Genomic DNA, 23,318 nt, shown 5'->3' on the forward strand with positions numbered 1-23,318 from the left:
AGGCTCTGAGCTAGCTGTCAGCACAGAGGCCAACGCGGGGCCTGAACACACAAACCGTGAGATCATGACCTGAGCTGAAGTCGGATGCTCAACTGACTGAGCCAGCCAGGAGCCCTCCCCCGCCCCCTCCCCCATAGGCTTTTTATTTATTTTTTATTTAAAAAAAATTTTTTTAACGTTTATATATTTTTGAGATACAGAGAACGACCAAGCATGAGTGGGGGAGGGGCAAGGAGAGAGAGACACACACACAGAATCTAAAACAGGCTCCAGGCTCTGAGCTGTCAGCACAGAGCCCAACATGGGGCTCAAACTCACGCTGAAGTTGGATGCTTAACTGACTGAGCCACCCAGGCGCCCCTACAGGCTTTTTATTTATTTATTAAAAAAAATTTTTTTTTAATGTTTTATTTATTTCTAGGAGAGAGAGAGAGACAGCGTGAGCAGGGGAGGGTCAGAGAGGGAGTCACAGACTCTGAAACAGGCTCCAGGCTCAGAGCTGGCAGTCAGCACAGAGCCCGACGCGGGGCTCGAACCCACACCGCGAGATCATGACCTAAGCGAAAGTCGGACGCTTAACCGACCCAGGCGCCCACCCCCACCCCCCACCGGCTTTTTAAAATGGACTGGGAGGGCCCTAATAAACCTGTCACATGGTTATATGACTTAGTAAAGCTTCAAAAGTAAGGCATCTTGGGGCGCCTGGGTGGCTTAGTTGGTTGGTTAAGCGTCCGACTTTCGCTTAGGTCATGATCTCGCGGTTCATGGGTTTGAGCCCCGCGCCGGGCTCTGTGCTGACTTCCAGTTCAGAGCCTGGAGCCTGTTTCAGTCTGTGACTCCCTCTCTCTCTGACCCTCCCCTGCTCACGCTGTCTCTCTCTCTCTCTCTCCTAAAAATAAATAAAAAAAAAATTAAAAAAAAAAAAAAGTAAGGCATCTTAACCACTGTGGGTTAGGATCACCATTTCTTCCAGCTTTGACTCCTCAGACTTTTTCTGGTTCCGGGCATTGGGGAGGCTACAAGCATTTTTGGAATGTAGTTAAGGAAGCTGACTTGGGAATATGATTTTCAACATTTTAAAATTTATACTTTATTGTGATTTCTTATTTTAGTCTAAATATTCACTTGTATGCATAATTTTATATTTTTATTTTGTCTTTTTTTTTTTTTCTGAGATGTATAGTATAAGTTTCAAATCCTACAAAACTTGGACCCACCCCTGACTCGTAAGAACTTGATAAGTTCTGCAGATAAGAACTTGAAGTATTAAAGCACAAGGTCATAGAGCTAGTAAGCAATGTTCAATCTCAGGAAACCTGGTCTGTACATTGCAACCATTACATTTTTTTAATGTTATGTGGTTTTTATTCCCATTATGCTCTTAATTACTATATTCTTAGCTGCCACATTCTTATCTCTTTTAGCTATTACCTTCTATTATCATCCCAATTTTATGGATGAGGAAACTGAAGTTTGAAGGTGTTCTGGGCTGAGTTGTGTCCCCCTGCCAAATTCATATGTTGAAACCCTAATCCTTGTACCTCAGAATGTGACTGTATTTGGAGAAAGGGTCTTTCAAGAGGTAATTTAGTTAAAGTGAAGTCATTAGGGTTCTCCCTCATCCAATATGACTGGTGTCCTTGCTAGGAAATTAGAGCACCCATAGGTACAGAGGGAGGACCATGTGAAGATACAGGGAGGAGACCACCATCTACAAGCCTCAGAGAGAAGCCTCAGAAGAAACCAATCTTTCCAGCACCTTGATATCTTTCCAGTACTTTGACACCAGACTTCTAGCCTCCAGAATTGTGAGAAAATAAATTTCTGTTGCTTAAGCCACCAGTCATGACAATTTGTTAGGGCATCCCTAGCAAACTAATAATAAGAGGGATCAAATGACTTCCTCAAGATCACACAGCTCATCAGTAGAGAGCCAGAACACATACCTAGATCTTCTGCACCCCAATCACCTGCTCCTTTCTCTGTGCGGCCAAACCCCTTCAGTCAGAGACCACCAGGAGCACACACTATAAATAACCATGCAGCATCTCACCAAGGGGTTGTTTAGGAATCCTTAACGGATATGAGCTTGTATTGGGTGACTTTCTGGCAGTCTCAGGTAAGTGGGGATTTGCTCTAGGTTGGACACTTGAAGGAAACAGACATAGTTCTATGACTGGGTATCTTACCTGGAATGGGAGAATGGTGTGGCTAAAGCCGTGATTATAAATGAGGCAGTGCTTGCTCATACTAGTCAAGATGGGGATTGTTTGGCTATTTTTGTGGTTTAACTGGTGTTCATGTCTTTATCTGTGGTCAGACATGATTATTCAGTGGTGATTTTTGACTTAACTCATCACAGCCACAGAGTGGTTACATTCGATGATGTTCTGTGAAGTTGTTTGAGTTCAGCCAGAGATACCAATACGCAGCTGTGAGTGTCAGATCTGTTTCTGGCTGTTGGGGGCTGCTTTCTTCTTTCTCAACACCAAAAACTGCATTTGCCATCACTCGACTAACACTAGTTGAGGCTTCTTTTTGTCACTAAGAAAAAAATTTTTTTTCAGGAAACGCCAGGAAAAACCCAGTCAAAGTTGCTGATGACATGATCAGTGCTGTTATAGACTTCGTACGGAAACATTCCACCCCATCATTAAAAAAAGTTAAAATTGTCATCTTTCTGCCTGAACTGCTAAATGTATTCTATGACAACTTAAAAAAGAGAGACATTTTCGTGTCATCCGTCTTTCAGTCCGCGTTCTCTGAGACTGCAAGTAAGATGTTCTTCTTTAAAAAGATCATGTGGTTCTCTCATATCACTTAGCAAATGTTTAGATATTAAGGCTCAGTGTTTTATCAGTTTTAGGATTTTACAGAGAGCCTCCTATAATATGTGGGAAAAGTGCAAGAACTATGGAACACAGCCTCCTGTCAGCTGATTATTCTTCCAAGGGGCAAAACCAGTCCTGGGAAACAGGAATAACAAAGGAAGGACCAGAAAGAAGATAGAAGTGAGAAACCAGAAAGAGGAAGATAAGCTTTGAAAATCCTAGGCAGTTATCTCAATATATACTTATTGATTAGTATTGACCCTCAGTGCCCCCTTGTAGCTGTGAACCAGTGGACCAATACTGGTTTATTGATTCTCCACCGCTAGACAAGTTAGCCTGGGAATAGAAGCAGATGGAAGAAGGGAGTGGTCCAGGTCATTTGGTTGTGCTACTTCCTGAGCCAGCAGATTCCCAGTTGCTTCTCTGTAAGGTGTGTGTTTATGCATTATGTTTAAGCATCTGTGCTGACCTGCTCCTCTGTCCCCCCTTTTGTGGCTTCTGTGACTGCCTAGAAAAACAGCCTCCTCTTGCGATTACTGTTTTTGTTCATTCTGAGCACTCACTCATAGAGCACTGTGAGTTTTACTAGTGATGAAGTGTACCTGTCATCAGGAACCTCCCTAAACTGGAAATTGTTGTCTGACACTGCCAGTAGGAATTTCAGTTCTCTCTACAGCTATTTTCTCTCTTTAAAAATTTTTTTTCAATGTTTATTAACAGCAGGGAAGGGGCAGAGACAGAGAGAAAGACACGGAATCTGAAACAGGCTGCAGTCTCTGGGTGGTCAGCACAGAACCCAATGCGGGACTCACACTTGGGAACTGGGGACGGTGAGATCATGACTTGAGACAAAGTTGGACACATAAGCTACTGAGCCGCCCAGACACCCTTACACCTATTTTCTGACATCTATTCTCAATGTGCCTCCACATACAGCACATGTAAGAATTACACACACACACACACACACACACACACACACACACACTAAATAGAAATGAAATGAAAATAATAGTTGGATCTGTTAATACTTTGCAATAACAAATAATAGAAAATCCAATTTAAACTGGCTTATGCAAAAAATGGAATTAATTGACTCACATGACTATAAAGTTGACATATACTTGGCTTCAGGTCCAATTTGATCCAGGTGCTCATATTATATAATCTAGACCCTGGCTTTCTTCATCTCTCACTCTCTTGTCAGCTGTGTTGTCTTTATGCTCAGGTTTCACATGGTGAAAGATGGCCGCCAGCAGCTTCAAGCTCACATCCCTACATGGTCAGGTCCAATAGGAAAAAGTATATCCTGTGAAAGTATATATACTTATCATCAGGAACATGATGCCTGGGAACAGAGGTATTCACATAAAGCTGAAATTACTTCTGATTGAATCAGCTTTGGTCATGATTGCCGCTAGAGAATTGGAATTAAACTAATTAGCAATACAGAGTGATATGCTCTATACTTGAACTGAAGGGGATCACTCTCTGAAGCAATGGGGAAAGGTTGTTCACCAAAGGAAATTCAGGATGCTTTTACCAGAAGGGGAAAAGGGTGCTGGATAGTTAAAAATTATACATACCTACTAAAGTATCTAGGGATATATAAATTCACATTCCCCCCACTTTGGTCTTTGTAGAGGAAAATTTGTATTTAAATACAAGAGCATAAGTCATTATCAGTAAAGTAAAAAATTAAGTGAAACTGGCTCATCCATTCCCTGCTTACACGGAGAATTTGAATTGACTTATGAAATTTAAAAAATAGACAGGAAAGTTAAAGAGATAAACAAACAAAAGGTAACTAAAATGAGCAGACCAGAGACCCTATGGCACTGGGGGCAAAAACAAACGACAAAACTGCCTTACATAATCTTTGTTGTTAGATGAAAGTAATAAGCAGATAAAATGTCAGATAAGAGGAAGTTTGTTGGCAGACACAAACTTGAATTTTAGTAAGCATTTATCATGTGGCCTTCTTTAAAAAAGAACTTAAAGAGGACAACTTAAGAGTTTCATTTGAGCAGATGGTCCAAACTTGCTTTTCCAATGCACATTAAAGCTATTCATTGATTCAGAGAGCTTTTACTAAGCACCAGCTGAATATCAGAAACTAGAGACATGGACTTGAGAGTCGTGGATGTAGGTGGGAGTGGAAGCCATTGAGTGTGGATTTTTTGGATTGTCCATGGAGACCGTGAAGGTGGAAAGAGTGAAGGCTGAAGGCAGAGCCAGGATTGTTGGTGTGTAATCCCCCTTTACCTGTGGAGAAGAAAGAGTGGCAGGGTGCACAAGGAGAGGTGCAGGGGGGCATTTATCCCAAACATCGGGAGTGGAGAAGTAGAGTGACATTTATCTTTTAAAAGAGATTTATAGGAAAAGCACTTGGGAAAGTCCCTGGTACGTAGTAAACACTTCAAGAAAGGCAGCCATTGTGTTAGTTCCCATGAAGTACTGGGCTGCAAGTCAATAGAACACAGTTCTATTCCTTCTTTGGATGGCAGCCTTCCATGTAACATTGGATGTGTGAATTTTCAGCTTTCCTGGGACTAGGGTCTCTCATCTTTAAATTGTTCAGCCAGAGTCACCTTTTGTCCGCAGAGTAAGCAGCACAGTTTGGTGTGGTTTAAGTGTGTGGTTTAAATTGTAGCTCTCAAGAAAATACCCTTGTCTTTAAACTTTACTCCTTCTTTAATATGCCTCTGGGATGTAAGAAAGACCAAGCTTAATCATGTTTTTTAAGAATAATAACTATGTTAATAAAGGACATGGCATTCCCTAAAATGCTTTCACACCCTTCATTATATTTTAAACTTGAAACAATCCCATGAGGTTATAAATACATCAGATTTTATCAGTTCCATTTTGCAAAAGAGAACATGAAAATTCACTCAGAAGTGGTATTACTTATGGCTGGTCACAGATTGAGGTTGATCAGGTCTTCTGATTCCAAGCCCTGGTATTTTCTGCTCTGCAACCCTGTGACATGAAAGGAAGAGAGATCCCAAAGAAAAACTTTCTTTACTTCCCAGGCTTGCTTGCTGTATTCAGAAAAAAGAATGCAGCAGGTCCAAGAGGACTCTAAGCCCTAGGACTAGACATGATTAGGCCAAAAGATCTGGAGGGAGTGGACAGTGGGAGAAAGGAAAGAATTTAATTTGCAGAAACAACACACCCTGCTGTTTAAGTGTTTAAAATGGAATTTGAAAAACGCTTCTAGATTAGGGTTTGATGCTTCCTTTCGTCATCAGAACTTCATTCCCTGGATGGACTCGCTAAACAGAAAGAGAGTTCCTGGATCCTTCTCCCAGGACTGTATATTATAATCTTTCACTAAAGATGAGCAAATTCTGGCTTTGTTTATAAGGAGAAATCCTTTGGCCTTTATCTGTGGTTTTGTGCCATTTTCTGGCATTTTCTTCTCTAATACAGTCTGTCCATATTTCTATTAGTCAAGCCATCTCAGCAACTTGATGTGTAGCCTCAATGTGTTAGAAGGTTCTGGAAGCCATTGGAAAGCAAAGGAAAATTTTGAGCATCATCACCTTATATGAAAGCTTTCACTTAGTATTTTCACTATTTATATAGCACTTTCTCTATTTAGTGTAGAAGACAGAGCACAGAACAATGTGTTTTAAATAGCTTTGGCAAGGTACATGTTTCAAAAGAAAAATAATAAAGAATCATGCTAAATAAAACTGATAAACATGAAGACATCAATAAATCAGCTTTCATATTTGTATATCAGTTTCTTATGGAATTAATTCCGTAGTGCTCTCTAAGGAAATTATAATTTCAAGCTATAGTGAACCTAAGTTTACCTAAACATTTTAGCTAGGCCTTAATATATGTCATGTTAGTGTCAGAACAATTCACTTCAGCTGTGTTTGGCAAATTGAGGATGATAAAAGAAACAATTATGAAATGTGTAGCATTTTGGGTTTTTTTTTTTTTTTCTCAAAGACCAGGATTAGATGGATGAGAAACAAGAGCACAGGAAGTGCTGTGATTTTCAGTGGCCCCTCAAAATGAATATTGTGTTTTCACCAAATGTTGACTTTCCAGATAATATTCCTGAACACTGGACTGACATGAATCAGCAGCGGTCCTGTGTGGTTGAGCTACAACCTGGACAGTCAGAATATGACACTGTAAAGGACAAGGTCTCTGAGGTCTGTCGTTTATACGAAATAGAGAAGGTAATATTCTGCTAAAAAATTACTTCTTTTAAATATTGAAGAACTAATATGAAAACCATCTTTTTAAAATAACACTCTTCCTTTCTTTATAGCTTACTAGATTTATTTTAATTTGACTCACTCAAGCTCCTAGACTTTAAATCTCATGGTTCATTCATTAGAAGTAATGAAGGAGATTCTCAAAAGTGACATATATATGTTTGGATACTTTTACCTACAATTTTCAAACAAACTCATTCAAACTGAATAAACATGAAGAAACATATTTGAAATTAATGCAAAGTCCAGAAGTAGGATGGTCTTTGGAACAGATGAATCCAGTGACTCAGTGATGTCATAGATCCAGTTTCTTTGGCTTTGTCATCTTCATCTGAAGGCTGGACTCCCTTCATAATTGTGGAATGGCTGCTGGTGGCAATCGGGGTTTTTACGTCCTTCATTCATATACCATGGAAGGAATACAACCACTGGATTAGAGTCCCAGGCTTTGTGTTGAATGTATCACTCCAACCAGTCTGTGTTTGGAGAGTGCTATATGCTGATAGACTTGTACCTCCACTATCAGATGCCATCATTGTATGATCCCATCATGAGATTATCCAGACTGGTTTAAACCAATTAGGCTCCACCTGAGAACTGTAGGTGAGGCCAACTCCACCCCAACAGGAATTGCTGTACAATGGGGATGAAGTGGAATAGATGTTCTGAGATTCCTACAACATCCACTATGCTGCATAAAAATTTTAGCCAGTGCAGGAATTTATTAGAAGGTCATTATCATACCATGTATATCAGAATAGGGTGTGGAAATTGATATTTTCCATCCTAGTCACTTAAAAATCTAGCTGCTACTTCCATAAAACTGTGTACTTAACCATATCATGGCACTTAAGAAATTGTGCCTTCATAAGCTTTCACATGCCTGACTGCCCCATTAGACAGTGGGCTTCTTACGGTAGGAGTTGCATCCCTAGTACGTAGCATGATGCCTAACATATTGTGGGACACAATACCTACTAAATGAACTTAATTCCTATGAAAGAATCAAAAGAGAGAGAGTCCTGCATAAAGGAGACAATTTAAAGGAGGAGATGCTTCATTGATGCTACAAGTTGTTGAGAGTACAAGAACCTCTTTCGATTGTGTTTACCCAATATCTTCAACTTTCTTGGCTCTTATCCTTCTATCATATCCATTTTGAAACACCTCAACTTTGGATTAATTCCATAGCCTACTTTCTCTCCTGCTGCCCCTAGATAAAAACCATTTTAATTCATGGTCCCCAACCTCTGCTGGACCATCAGGGTGCCTGAAATCCTTTATTGCTTCCTCCAGTCAACTCCCTCACACATTCTCCATTGCAAAACTTCAACACTCTTCTTGAGGTCTTCATCTCTCTCAAAACAACTTTTCCTCCTTTTATTACTTGGCTTCCCCTCAACATCTGCTATAAGTTACCACTTCATTCTTCTTATTTACGTATTTGTTTTTAATTATTTACTGAAATTTACAGAAATTATTATTTACTGAATAACTGATATATATTAGTTTCAGGTATCTAACATGATCTGATATTTGTATATATTGCAAAATGACTACTGTGATAAGTCTAGTTAACATCCGTCATCATACATAGTTATGAAAAAACTTTTTTCTTGTCATGAGAACTTTTTAGATATACTCAGCAACTTTCAAATATGCAATTCAGTATAATTAAATAGTCACCATTCTGTGCATTTCATCCCCATGTCTTATTTCTTTTATAGCTAGAAGTTTCTACCTTTTGGTCCTCTTCACTCATGTTGTCGACGCCCCACCCCCTGCCTCTGACAACCATCAATCTATTTTCTGTATCTCTGAGCTTTAGTTTGTTTTTTTGTGGGTTTTATTTGTTTTAGATTCCACATTTATGTGAAAACATATGGTATTTGTCTTTCTCTGTCTGACTTATTTCACTTGGCATAATACCCTCAAAATCTATGGCAAGATTTCATGCTTTATAATGGCTGAATAGTATTCCATTATATGTGTGTGTGTGTGTGTGTGTGTGTGTGTGTGTGTGGTATATTCCTATATATAGAATATACATATATAATAGAATTATATTCATATATAAATATATAATGGAATTATATATATAATGGAATACTATTATGGAATATATATATTCCATTATCCATTCATCTATATATCCATTATATATATATATTCTTCATTATCCATTCATCTATCAATGGACACTTAGGTGGATCCTGTATCTTGACTATTATGAATAATGATGCAGTGAACATGGAGGTGCACTCAATTCTTCTTGAACTCTCGTGTTTTTAGAACATCATTCTTTCAGATTTCTTCCTTTCTCCCTGGATCTAGATTGTCTGGATCCTTTTCCCTTTTTTTTTTTTTTTAAATGTTTTATTTATTTTTTATTTCTGAGAGAGGGAGAGAGACAACGTGAGCAGGGGAGGGTCAGAGAGAGAGGGAGATACAGAATCTGAAACAGTCTCCAGGCTCTGAGCTGGCTGTCAGTACAGAGCCCGATGGAGGGCTCGAACCCATGAACTGCAAGATCATGACCTGAGCCGAAGTCGGACGCTTAACTGACTGAGCTACCCACGTGCCCCATCTGGATCTTTTTCTTATGCTGTCATACTCTGTGTGTGTTCCCCTAGCCCACCCCTTATCAATCTGAGATGTAGTGATTTTTTTTCTTGTGTTTCTCCCCCACTAGACTGAGTTTCTTGAGGGCAGAGATCCAACACAGAGCTTGATTTGTAGTAGATGTTCAATAGATGGTTATTGAATGTATGTTAAATTCATTTTCAAGAAGGAAATAGAACTGTAGAGAATGATATTTTGAAAAAAAGTTCAAGAAAGATAACATTTCAAGTTGGGGATGATTTATAGTTTGAAATGTTATTGAGGGCCTAGAAAGAAGTAGTCATTAAGTTAGGCCGTTATGAGGTGATTTGTGACCATAATTAGAGCAATACAAGAGAACTGTTACTAGAAGAAGCCAGTGGAATGGGTTTAGAGATCAGAGGGAGTTAAGGAAATCATTACTCAATGATGACAAATTTTTGAGTAGGAATTTGAATGTTAGTGAATCTCCAGGAATTCCAGGTAAACATTTTTATATGTAATAAGTTCTGTTATATAAAATAGATAATAATCAGCACTATTACAAAGTATAAGGACTCAATCTAGCCTTTTTCTAAAAGTGGAAAGCTATCTACTCTCTGAATTTGCTGTTTATTTGCATTTGCTTTTTCTTTTACTTCTCCTTCCCTTCCTCCAGTCCTCCTCCTTCTCTTCTTCTCCAAATTGCTTTTTTAAAAATCCACAACCAACACAACATACTGAGCTATAAAGTCATTTTCAAAATGTTTTGCTTTTTTGTCACTTGCAGATAGAGAGAATACAGAATGTATGTCTCTGGGAGAGCTACCGGCTAAAGAAAAATCAAATGGACATCAAGAATGGCCATTCAGATAATGAGAAAGTCCTATTTCATGGGACAGATGCAGACTCAGTGACATATGTCAATGAGCATGGTTTTAATCGCAGTTATGCTGGGAAGAATGGTAAGGAAGTGTGTAATCTGGCTGATCAGAATGAGGTGAATGATAGTTCTAGTGTTGACTATTCACACCCAAGCAGTGTAGAACCATATATGGCAGCTATATTGTCATCACCAGGATAAAGCTCGTTGTGTTTCATCAGAAAGGAGACTGGCAACCTTCTGAGGATAGATGGAGTAAATTCTAGAAATGATGGAAAGTGGTTTTGGTGGGCAAGAACTATATTAAAAATTTTTTGTGTCAGGTTTGGGCATGGTTCTGCATACTGTGATGATTTTATGTTCTCAGGAAGGCTTTTGTGTTTCTCTTTACAGGTGCAGCCTATGGAAAAGGAACTTATTTTGCTGTTGATGCCCGTTATTCTGCTAATGATAAATATTCCAGACCAGACAGCAATGGGAGAAAGTATATTTATGTGGTACGAGTACTTACAGGAGCCTACACAACTGGAAATGAAGGGTTAGTTACGCCTCCATCAAAGGACCCTCACAACCCCATAGATCTGTTTGACTCTGTCACAGATGATACACAACATCCAAATATATTTGTGGTATTTTCTGATAATCTAGCTTACCCAGAATATCTCATAACTTTTAGGAATTAAAAAATAGGGTTGAGTGTGTGTGTGTGTTTACCTCACAGAGATGATTTAGTCATCTATTCAAAATAACAGTTAATAGGGTTTTTGTCGTTGCCCTTGGCTTATTTTTATAGATAAAAATTTGTCTGTTAGGTGCTAAAATGCTGAAAACAGCCTTTTAAAAATGCTATATTGCAATTTGTAGCATACCTCTTTTCTGAGCATATTGATGGGTGGAAGCTAAGAAATGTAGAAGACACAATTATAGCTACAACTATTTACAGATACCAAGTCTGTAGGAGAATGAAGAGCACATTACTTTTTTCTAGCAGAGAAGAAATAAGATGAATCACTTTAAGACCAAGATGTTGTTCTTACAGAACATGTTAAGACATCAAACTGTGTTGAGCGCAACTGTACTATTAAATGAATAGGCTGCTGTTGTGAATCTGTAATAGCCATGAATTTTGCCTCCTTAAGAATACTTATCAGCAATAGCTCAGCTTTTAATGACTGAATCAAAGAATATTACTTCAAATCTGTTGTGGAAAAAATCAGGTAAAAATGTGTTGTACCATTATCTAATGCTACATAACAAATTACTACAAGATTTAGTGACTTTTTGGGTAAGGAATTCAGGCATGGCTTAGCTGGGTCGTATTGACTTAGGGTCTCTTGACTCAAGAGGTTGAGTAAAGATGTTGGCAAGGGATACAGTCATCTGAAGGCTTGACTGGGGCTGGAAGATCTGCTTCTAAGGCAAAGCACTCAAATAGCTAGACAGTTTTTGCTGGTTGTTGGCCTGAGTCCTCTCCTCTCTAGACTGCTTGCAGCTGGCTTACTCCACAGTCAGCAATTCAGGAGAGAGAAAGAAAGAAGCCATGATGTCTTTTATGATCTAGCCTCTGAAGTCATGCTCCATCTTTTCCAAAGTATCCTATTGGGTACATAGATCAGCTCATTCAGTGTAAGAGGGAATTACACAAGGGCATGGACACCAGTAGGCAGGGATCATTGGGGACCATCTTAGAGGCTGCATAAATGAGAGAATGACTGATATCTTGATAAAATGTTAGCAGTGAAAAGGGCCCTAGAGGTCATCTAGGCCCACTGTCATCTCATCTTTCTCTCTCACCTTCTGCTACTCCCAGGGCCAAAAGCCCTTAAGCCTCTGCTTGACCACTTCTAACACTCCACATCTTGAGAACATTCCATTGTGAGACAGTTCCAGTTACTGGAAAACTCTTGTTTACATTGAATTCAATCTGCTCTGTATCTATTGCCTGTTGATCACTGTCCCACCTTCTGGAGGACACGGTACATAACTCATTCCTTTTACAGATGGTTACCCTTCAGATTCATCTCTTCCCTCTATTACATTAGAGTTAGGTAAATTCTTGAAATGTTTAGCAGCTTATTTATCCTGAAGCATCACTTTTTAAAAGTTGAAGACTTTAAGAAGGGTTTACATCATCACAAATAAGCACATGCACATTAAAAAGAGTGAAGTATAAAGAAAATAACTCTCTTTACTGTACTCTATCACCCATAACTGCCACATTCAGAGGAAACCACCGCCAAAGTTCTTATGCATTCCCTTCTAGTTTCTTCAACATCCACCTTCAACAAAGTCAAAATCGTACTTTATTCAATTACTTCATTATGCAATATTGCGTCTCCCTCTTTTCATTTAACATTAAAAGTATTACTCTCATGTTATTAATTTTTACTGTAAACATAATCTTAATGGCCAGTTATTCCACTATATATTTTCCTGCTATGTATATATAATTATAAAGTTCTGAAATGTCATCATTTTCCTCATAGTTTAATAATCCAGTTTTTCTTTTATAATATATCTGTATCATTTCCCCCATGTCATTAAATATCTTACATATAATTTTGATGATTGCATAGTATTTCATTGTTTCTACATAAATGTCATGTCAAAGTAGGGTGCCCTATATTTCTAGATAAAGGTATGGTTGGATTATGAGATGCAAAGGACCATAATCTACCTTCAACGAGACACCACTTCCTGAACTTCTTGAGGGGAATATAGACCTAGAGAACAAAGCAAGGTTAAATAATGCCCTGTTACTATGCGGGCCTTGGCTCCCAACTCCAGTGTAGAATCCTAGTGAGGCAGGTTGAAACATGGAAGGACTCTTTTTACTTAGGTTAGGTAGGAATACCGCAACTACATTGTAGTTTACTTGCAATGTAAACTGGTGTCTTCTGTTTCCCCCAATATTCAAGGTCTCCCCAATTTATTTTGTTACACTCCCACTTCACTAGGAGACATAGAAGTCTTGAATATAATACACCCATGTTATCAAAGCCATGATGGTTTCTTGAGGAAGAAAATACAAGCCAATCAATAATTATGTAGCAATTATATTTTTGAAAGAGAGAGGGAGACATAGAATCCGAAGCAGGCACCAGGCTCCTGTCAGCACACAGCCTGTCACAGGGCTCAAACTCACGAACTGCAAGATCATGAACCTGAGCCGAAGTTGGACGCTTAACCGACTGAGCCACCTAAGCACCCCAATAATTATATAGTTATTATAAATTCTAGTAGCTTCCATCAGTCTGAAGCCAAATCATGTTTTTCCACCTTTTATATCTCTCTCCTTCCCAGTTGGCTTGGTATTCTCTAGCCATATGACTAGGATAGTCTCTACTTCTCTCTTAATAACCTGCTGTTTCAGGTTAACCAAAATTACAAGTCTTTAATTTGCTAATGACTGAAGAAATAGGTTTCTTTTCTATGGATTTTCAGAGTTCAGACTGATGGTACCTGATTGATCTGAGACCAGAGACCCTAAACTACAATTCTGACTGGCAGTCAGATGGCTTTCCTGTCCCATGTATCTTCTCTCCTTTTCTCTGTTTACTTCTCTTAGCATCTTTCTCCTTCTCGTCCTTTCTTTTCCTGCTAATCCTTTCCCTCCCTTGTGGAAGGATGAGGACACACACTCTGCTTGGATGAATCAAGGGAAACATTTAAATTTTTTTCTTAATCTATAGTAGAGAAACAGATTCCATGTAGTATATATGCTGACGGGTTAACTGAACACAGAGTTTGTGAATTCATTTTCAGCTGGTGGGCTAATTATCATAATGCTGGTAAGATCATTTGCAGCTAATATGAACCAATTCAATTTCTGCTGAACAATTTATTAGAACAAATACATTTTCTTATAGTAAACATGCTTTATGAGCTTACCTGATTAAATTATTACATTTACAAGCTGTGTGGAAAAACTCTTGCATTCTATTTCTCCTTTATTTACACTACTTCTACACTCAGAACACTTCTGACAACAGATGTGTGGGGTCTTCTCCAATATAAGTAATTCTCTACAATATTATCTGGGGGTCCTACAGTTGAACTCAATTCTGACACTATCTCCCTGTTAATAGCATCAGATCCCACAAGAGCCCAGCCCCACAAGACTGTCTCACCTCCCCTGCACTTCAGATGACAGTCTCAAAACCCATGTTGTTACCTGTACTTCTGACTGACTGTGCTTCTACTGATTTATAGCCAGTGTGCCCACATCCCCCTCCTTGAGTTCGATAAACCAGGCACCCAGAAAGCTCCAACCTTCTAATTACGGCTTGGCCTTTTTAGTGACTGATTCCAATCCAGGAAACCAGCAAAAGTCACTTCATTAGAACAAAAGTTACTGCCACACACAAGAAATTTCAAGGTACTTAGGAATTCTGGGTCAAGAACTAGGGTCAAAGACCAAATTTTAGAGCAAAAGATGAGGTCTTATGTATCATAGTAAAAACAGGAGTCAATGGCCAAATGCATCCCAAATACTAAATCCTGAGAGGACATTTCTCCAAAAGCCCTCTTCCCTATTTGACTCCCCACACTTTTACTCTTCAGGCAAGACACTGGACATTTCTATTTTGCACCTGTCCATGTCAAGAGGAAATTTTACCCTAAAGATACTGACAGCTGGGACACCTGGGTAGTTTGGTTGAGCGTCCAACTTTGGGTAAGGTCATGATCTCATGGTTCGTGGTTTGAGCCCTGCATCAGGCTCTGTGCTGAAAGCTCAGAGCCTCAAGCCTGCTTCAGATTATGTGTCTCCCTCTCTCTTTGACCCTCCTCTGCTCACCTTGCTCTGTCTCTCTCTGTCTCTCAGAAATGAATAAACACTAAGAAAAAAAAGATACAGCACAGTTTCCCCAGTACAAATCATCAAAGCACATCCAGTGAAACCTGAAGGCCATAAGCCTCATTCACTGGCTCAGAGCTTCCAATAGCTTTGTAGACTCCTGAGAACAGACAACCAAGATTTATCAAATATTTTAGCAAAGCTCCTCACACAGAATGTAAAACTTAAAGAAAAAGACTATTATTGGAAAAAAGAATTCTGTTACAAGGAACATTTAAGAAACAAACAAGAGAGGGGCGCCTGGGTGGCTCAGCTGGTAAAACATTTGACTTTGGCTCGAGTCATGATCTCAGGACTGAGTTGGAGCCCTGTGTCGGGCTCTGTGCTGACAGCTCAGAGCCTGGAGCCTGCTTCAGATTCTGTATCTCCCTCTCTCTGCCCCTCCCCTGCTCATACTTGGTTTCTCTCTCCTTCAATAATAAATAAACATAAAGAAAGAAAGAAAGAAAGAAAGAAAGAAAGAAAGAAAGAAAGAAAGGGAAGGAAGGAAGGAAGGAAGGAAGGAAGGAAGGAAGGAAGGAAGGAAGAAACAAGAGGGGAAATCTGAGTGGCTCAATCAGTTAAGCATCCAGCTTTGGCTCGGGTCATGATTTCAGTTTGTGAGTTCCATCCCCGCATTGGGCTTTGGATCCTCTGCCCTCCTCTTTCTGCCCTTCCCCCACTTTTCTCGCAGGCATGTGCGCTCTCTCTCTTGCTTGCTCTCTCTCTCTCTCAAAAATAAATAAAAAAAGAAACAAGAGGTCTTACAATTAAAAAGTGTTATAACAGAAATGAAAAGTATAGAAGATAAAGTTGAGGAAATTTCAGAAAGTAAACGTATACAAAAATGGAGAAAAGAAAACGAGGATACAATTAGAAGGCCACTCCAAAGGGCCCAACATTGGATTAATAGTAATTCCAGAATGAGAGATCAGAAAGCAGAGAAGAAATCATCAATGAAAGAAATTATTCCCCAAATCCCCAAACTAAGGGACATGAGTTTCCAGATTGAAAGTCTATAGTTAGTACTCAGTACAACAGAAAAAAAAAAAAAAGACTAATCCAAAGGTACACAGTGAAAAATTTTCAGGAACACAAAGGACAAGCTGCCAGAGGGAAGAAAATAAAACATACAAGGGATCAAGAATCAGAATGGTTTCAGATTTCGCAACACCAACACTGGAAGCTTACAGACAGTGAAGCAAATGATTTCAAAATGCTAACAGAAACAGATTTCTAACAGTCAATATTGGTAAAGGCCTTCTGGTCATTGTAGACTACAATGCAGGAGAAAATATAAATCTGTGCAATAAGAGAAATTTTTCCAAATCCCATGCATGTTTGGATATGCATAGAATATCTCTGGAAGGATACACAGGAAGCAATTACTATCAAAATCACAAGCACATTATCCTTGATCCAGCGATCTGACTGCTAGGAATTTGTCATACATATAAAAGTGAGGAGTGAGAGGGGCACCTGGGTGGCTCAGTCGGTTCAGTCTCAGCTCAAGTCAAGATTTCACGGTTCATGAGACAGAGCCCTACATTGCATCCTACATAGAGTAGTGTGTCAAGCCCCACACTGGGCTCCATGCTGACAGCACAGAGCCTGCTTGGGATTCCCTCTCTCCCTTTCTCTCTGCTCCTCCCCTGTTTGTGCCTGTCTCCCTCAAAATAAATAAATAAATATTAAAAAAATTTTCTTTCAAAGCGAGGAATAAGGTATGTAGAAGGTTACTTAATGTAGCATCATAGCATTTTTGCATCGTCTTCCCTGCAAGGAAGGAAACTAGATGGCTATATGGGATAGGAGGAGACTTTTCACTGCATACCTCCATATTTTTTGAATTTTGAATGTCACACAAATGCATTACCTATTTAAAAAACAAATAGTATCCATTAAACTTAAAAAAACTTTTGTACACCCAATGTTAATAGCAGCACTCTCAATAATAGCCAAAACATGGAAAGAGCCTAAGTGTCCATCAACAGATGAATGGATCAAGAAGATGTGGTTTATCTATACCATGGAATACTACATGGCAATGAGAAAAAATGAAATCTGGCCATGTGTAGCAACATGGATGGACCTTGAGGGTGTTATGCTGATAGAAATAAGTCAGGCAGAGAAGGACAAATACCATATGTTTGCAAGAATAGGAGGGTTAGGAGGAACTTAACGGAGGACCAAGGGGGAGAAGAATGGGGGAAATAGTGGGGGAGAGGGAGAGAGGCAAACCATGAGCAACTCTTGAATGATGAGAACAAACTGAGGACTGATGGGTGTAGGGAGAAGGGAGGTGATGGGCATGGAGGAGGGCACTTGTTGGGATGAGCACTGGGTGTTATATGGAAACCAAGTTGACAATAAACTATTTGTAAAAAATTTAAAAAAATAAATAAATAAAATCAGAATTTAAAGACCCAAACAAGAATAATTTTAATCTGAAATTTTAGTAAAGAATTTGTAAATTGGCATTTGATTTGATGTGCTGGAATAAATTTTAAGTTATAGCAGCTCAAAAAAAACCAAAACCCAACTTTTGTACAATAATTTTAAAAAGCAGTAAATAAGGTAAAAAAGACACTGGAAGATTTGTAATGCAGACAACCAGTAAAGGGCTAGTATCCATGACAACATAAAGAACTATGCATCAGCAGAAAAAGCATAAATATGCTTTTCTCCATAAAAATATGAACAAGACCATTGAAAAGGCAGTTCACAGAAGAGGAAACTAGAATGATCAATAAATAGATTTTTTAAATGATTAACATCATTAAAACAGTAATGACATTATTTCACATCTATCAGCTTTGGAAAACGTAATAATGTCTGAAAATATCAAGTATTGGGGATATAGAATCATAAATTAGAGCAGCTACTATGAAAAGCAAGTCAGGGTCTGCAGGTGTACCATAGATAAGGCCTAATTAAAGACATACCAAATAAAAAGTAAGAGGAAGGATGGAAGAGACTGTACATGTAGAAACCACACGTAAACTAATTCCCAAATTAAAGAAGAAAATGTCTTAAGTTGGATTCAACAATTCTTTGCCCTTGGGAGAATTTCCATTTCCCTTCTATGTAGGGTAGAGCCTATTGAGGTAATTTGACTCTATCCAAACCCTGGCATCATCATCCCCTAGCGTGGGCTCTGTCTGCATCGAGGTGGCTCAGATTTGTCACTTACTGGCGAGGCGGGAGTGAGAGAGTTACTTTATTCCCCTCTCTCTGTGGTGTGAACACATGTAGGCCACCCTGTAAAGAATGCTCCAAATGTTCTTTACTCCTGGTTCCCCAGGAAAGAAGCCTCACTGCAGGGGAACAAGGAGACCACATACCTCTGATATAACCCATCCCTAGGGGCCATACACACAGTCTCCTCATGAAGACTCTCATCAGGTGAAGCATGCAAAATAAGGAGTCCTCCTCTCTCCTTACGCTACCTCATTCTCCCCTCTTCCCTCTTCTATTCCTACCCACTTTGAGCCTTCCCTCCCTTCCCAGACTATGGGCCTTTCCCCGGCAATGAGCAAGGCCCATGTTTCCTTTAATGTCTGCAAAATCTTCACAGCCTATGACATTGCTTGGAAGTCATAGCCATTCCTTCACCAGCCCTTTTAGGCTGCAGGGTAGGAGTCAGAAAGAAGCTGAGTGCCTGAAGGTAGAGGGAAGGAAGAGGATACGAAAGTATTTTTGCCCTGAGGGAAGTAGTTCTTTAATTTTTTTTAATGTTTATTTATTTTTGAGAGAGAGAGAGAGAGAGAGAGAGAGCATGAGCAGGGGACGGACAGAGACAGATGGAGACAGAATCTGCTGACAGCTCAGAGCCCAATGCACGACGCTCAAACTCAAAACCATGAGATCATGACCTGAGCCAGAGTCTGTCTGACACTTAACTTACTGAGCCACCTATGCTCCCCTGAGGGAGGTGATTCTTATCCTTCCTTCCTTTCCTCCTTCCTTCCTTTTCTTTCCCTCTTTCCTTCCTTCCTTTCCATTCAGCTATCACCCTGAGGTATTTTTTTTAAAAAGAAAAGAAAAAGAAAAAAATTAAATGTAGGAACAATTGATTTTTCAGTATATATAAGTGTCATATCTATCATAACTTTTAGACCATATTTTGCTAAAAGAGCTTCCAGGTCAGTTCTACCTTTCAATTACAAAAGTTAGAAAAGCCCTTTACTATTAAATTTACTATTAAAAAGCCTGGGAGGTACATAACTGTTTTAGTCAGGGTTCTCTAGAGAAAAAGAACCAAGAAGATGTGTATACATATATAGAGAGATTTATTTTAAAGAATTGACTCACACACTTGTGTAAGCTTGGTGAGTCCAAATTCTGATGTAGTTGGCTGGCAGACTGGATACTCAGGGATAAATTGCAGTTTGAGTCTGAAAGCAGTCTGCTGACAGATTGCTTGCTTTGGGTAGGTCAGGCTTTATTTTAGTGAGGGCTTCAACTGATTGGGCGAGGCCCTCCACATGGCAGAGAGCAATCTACTTTAGTCTATGGATTTAAATGTTAATCTCATCCAAAAAACATCCTCACAGAAGAATCTGGATAATATTTTACCAAATACCTAGGCGTCATGGCCCAGCCAAGTTGACACATAAAATTAATCATTACAATAAAAAATCACTCATTCTAGTCCCTGAGTTTGCCACCTGTAACTATAATAGTTGGGGGAAGGGCTGCTGCATCACACAAGACCAATTTGCTGCTTAGGGTTTACATAAAGAAGGGATGGGGTGGGGGGGAGTGGGAGGGGGGAGGAAGAGAGGCCAAAATTTAAAAGCTGATCAAAGCATAGCAATCAAATGTAAATATATTTTTAGTCAAAAAGCAGTAAACTAGATCTTTAATGATTACTAAATACATGGCTAAGTAAATAATAAGTTTAAATTCATAAAAAACAAACACAAAATACGAGGCAATAAAATAGAAGAACAATCAGAAAATCCGTGAAGAAATTGAAAGAAACAAAACTATTTTAAATGATCTGAATATCATTCATTAATTCAACAAGTGATATTCATTGATTCATTCAACAATTATTGACTTTATGACTGACAGTATATTAGGCACTGGGGATCTAACAATAAAGAAGACAGATAAAGTTCTTGCCTCCAAGGAGCACATAATTTAGCAGGGGAGAAAGAGACCTTATAGGAATAATTACAGAATCAATTAGTCAAAATTGCAGTAAGTATTAAAGGAGAAATAGAGAGTGCTGTAAGATGTACTTAACTGAAGATTTAACCAAGTCTGAGAAGTCAGGAGAGGCTTTCTTTCAGAATGAAGGAAACCAGAATGTGACCCCAAAGTATGCCTTTTGACGTAACAATTATCTTGAGCTGAAGGCAATTAAGAAGCAGCAAGTGCAAGAAAAGCTCCCTACTCTTTCTCTATTTGCCTAAAAACAGAGTATACAAATTAACAAAGGCACCCTTCCCATCTTTACCAGGAAGAACAAAACTCAATCACTGGAAACACTGGAGGCTTCTCAGCCTGGAGGCCGCACCAGGGAAATCCATGCAACAGATGCTAACTAGTGTTTAGCTACCAATAGTTTCTCATATATTTGCGTTCCCATGATTTTCCACCCATTGACACTCAGGGCCCTTTTCCTTAATCTTCCTTCTCTAAAACTTTATTGTTCCTTTGCTAGGATGCTATCTAAACTCAAGTGCTAACCAAATCTTTGAGTCACTCGTCTCTGGGTACACCCGTGTGTGACATTCATGATGCACAGGTTAATAAACTTGTTTTTCTCTTGTTAACCTGTCTTTTGTCAGTCCAATATACAGGGCCATGGGCAGAAAACCTAAGATAAGTAAGAGGAAGAGACTTTTCCCCCCTTACAGGACTATATCAAACAGAAATAAGACTTTAAGGTGTTACTAATGTTACTGTAGTAACCACATTGCAATATATGACTGTATCAAATCAACCCCTATATACCTTAAATGTACACAATGTTACATGTCAACTATATCTCAGTAATAATAATAATAATAATAAACAGAAATAAGACTTTAAGGTGTTACTAATGTTACTGTAGTAACCACATTGCAATATATGACTGTATCAAATCAACCCCTATATACCTTAAATGTACACAATGTTACATGTCAACTATATCTCAGTAATAATAATAATAATAATAATAACAATAATAATAATAATAGGATTTGGTTTGGGGGTGGGCACCTGTGTGGCTCAGTGGGTTAAGGGTCTAACTCTTGATTTAGGCTCAGATCATGATCTCAAGATTTGTGAGATCAAGCCCAGCATCTGGCTCTCCACTGCCAGTGTGGAGCCTGCTTGGGGTTCTCTCTCTCTCTCTCTCTCTCTCTCTCAAAATAAATAAATAAACTTTAAAAAAAATAGAAGAAGGTGGAGGGGGCACCTGGCTGGCTCAGTCAGTGAAGCATGCTACTTTTGATCTTGGGGGGTTGTAAGTTTGAGGCCCATATTGGGTGTAGAGATTACTTAAAAATAAAATGTTTAAAAATTTAAAAAAATATATATATATATAAGAAGATAAAATGAAAGTGTTTCATGTGAAATGAACCTCTGTTTCCAAGTAGGATGGATTAACCAGTGATAGACCAATGCTCATACCTCAAACAACCAAAAAGTCCAAACAAAAGAGAGATCATCTATTTTAAGGCAGAGGAGAGCTGCTGAGTCACTGAAAAGGGGAAGCGTTCAGAGTCCAGAAAAGGGGAAACTTCATGAGGGAGAAGCTGACTCCCACAACCACTTTACCCAGGGGTCTTTGCTGACTCCTAGGCTGAGTCAGGGCTGGCCATCCAGGGCCTCATGCCCATCAAAGACCAGCAGAGAGAGATCAGCAGAGCTATTGGAGGAGATTTGAAAGTTCCCTTCAGAACTTTCAAATTCAGGGAATGCATGAGGCTGGAATTTAAAAGTAAAAGCAGGGGTGGCTCAGTCAGTTGAAGGACCAACTTTGGCTGAGGTCATGATCTCACCAAAAAAATTTTTTTCATGTTTATTTAATTTTGAGTAAAAGAGACAGTACATGACTGGGAAAGGGGCAGAGAGAGAGGGAGACACAGAATCTGAAACAGGAGTGACACGGGGCCAGAAGCCACGAGCCATGAGATCATGACCTGAGCTGAAGTTGGACGCTTAACCCACTGAGCCACCAAGTGCCCCAAGCATTTTTTTTTTTTTAAACAAAAGCAGAATCTCCTGGAAGCAGAAGAGAGTTTTAGAAATCTCGTAAGACATAGATTAGAATTTGGGATTTACCAAGGGATTTTCACTGAATATCCTGAAGAGACAGGAGTAAAATCAAGGTAAACTGAGGCCAAACCAGGGTTGCAACTCAGCCTCAACTCAGCACGGCACATTATTGGATTCAGGTGACAAGCCACTATTCAGAAATAAGATGCTTCATAAAATTAACATAATTTTTATTTATATGGGAAAATAAATAAGCCAGAATGTCAAATAGTATGCCAGATTCAAAAGGGATCATGAGAAGAATTGTGCTAGCAGACATTAAAATGTACTGGTAACCAATTTGAGACCCTTGGTGCATAAGAATATCAATAATGAGGATATTCAAAAGACCTACACTTTCCGCCCTACTCTCCAAAAAAATTCCAAGTGGATTGGAAGTTAAAAACTTGAAAATAAAATAAATACACTCCCATGTATGTGGACAGACTAGCACCAGTGGGGGTCATTCTATGCCGATTATGGGTGGGATAGAAATGAAAAAGAGATGGACACGTTCATTACTTTGATAGTTTTAGCTCTGATGGCAAGATTACCAATAAAGCTGATATTTAAAAATTCAGAAGAATGCAGAAAATGCTTGCCCATAAACACAGAAATCTAACAACTAAAAGTATGAAGAGCTCATATAAACGGGTAAAAATACCAACCATCTATCATACAAATGATTA

At 39.0% G+C, this 23,318-nt stretch overlaps 1 protein-coding gene across 1 annotated transcript in view; it reads left to right on the plus strand.

The window, feature by feature from the left end:
* The window catches only part of PARP15 (poly(ADP-ribose) polymerase family member 15), a 46,833-nt gene extending 35,596 nt beyond the window's left edge, over window positions 1-11,237 (plus strand). Inside the window, 4 exon segments of the mRNA XM_039240642.1 lie at window positions 2,568-2,774; window positions 6,900-7,033; window positions 10,443-10,617; window positions 10,929-11,237. Of these exon segments, the coding sequence (XP_039096573.1) occupies window positions 2,568-2,774; window positions 6,900-7,033; window positions 10,443-10,617; window positions 10,929-11,218 (806 nt within the window). The 3' untranslated portion in view covers window positions 11,219-11,237.
* The last annotated feature ends 12,081 nt before the right edge of the window (window positions 11,238-23,318 follow it).

Source organism: Hyaena hyaena, unplaced genomic scaffold (genome assembly GCF_003009895.1).
Source record: "Hyaena hyaena isolate Hyena2069 unplaced genomic scaffold, ASM300989v1 scaffold_180, whole genome shotgun sequence".
Taxonomy (NCBI): Eukaryota; Metazoa; Chordata; class Mammalia; order Carnivora; family Hyaenidae; genus Hyaena; species Hyaena hyaena.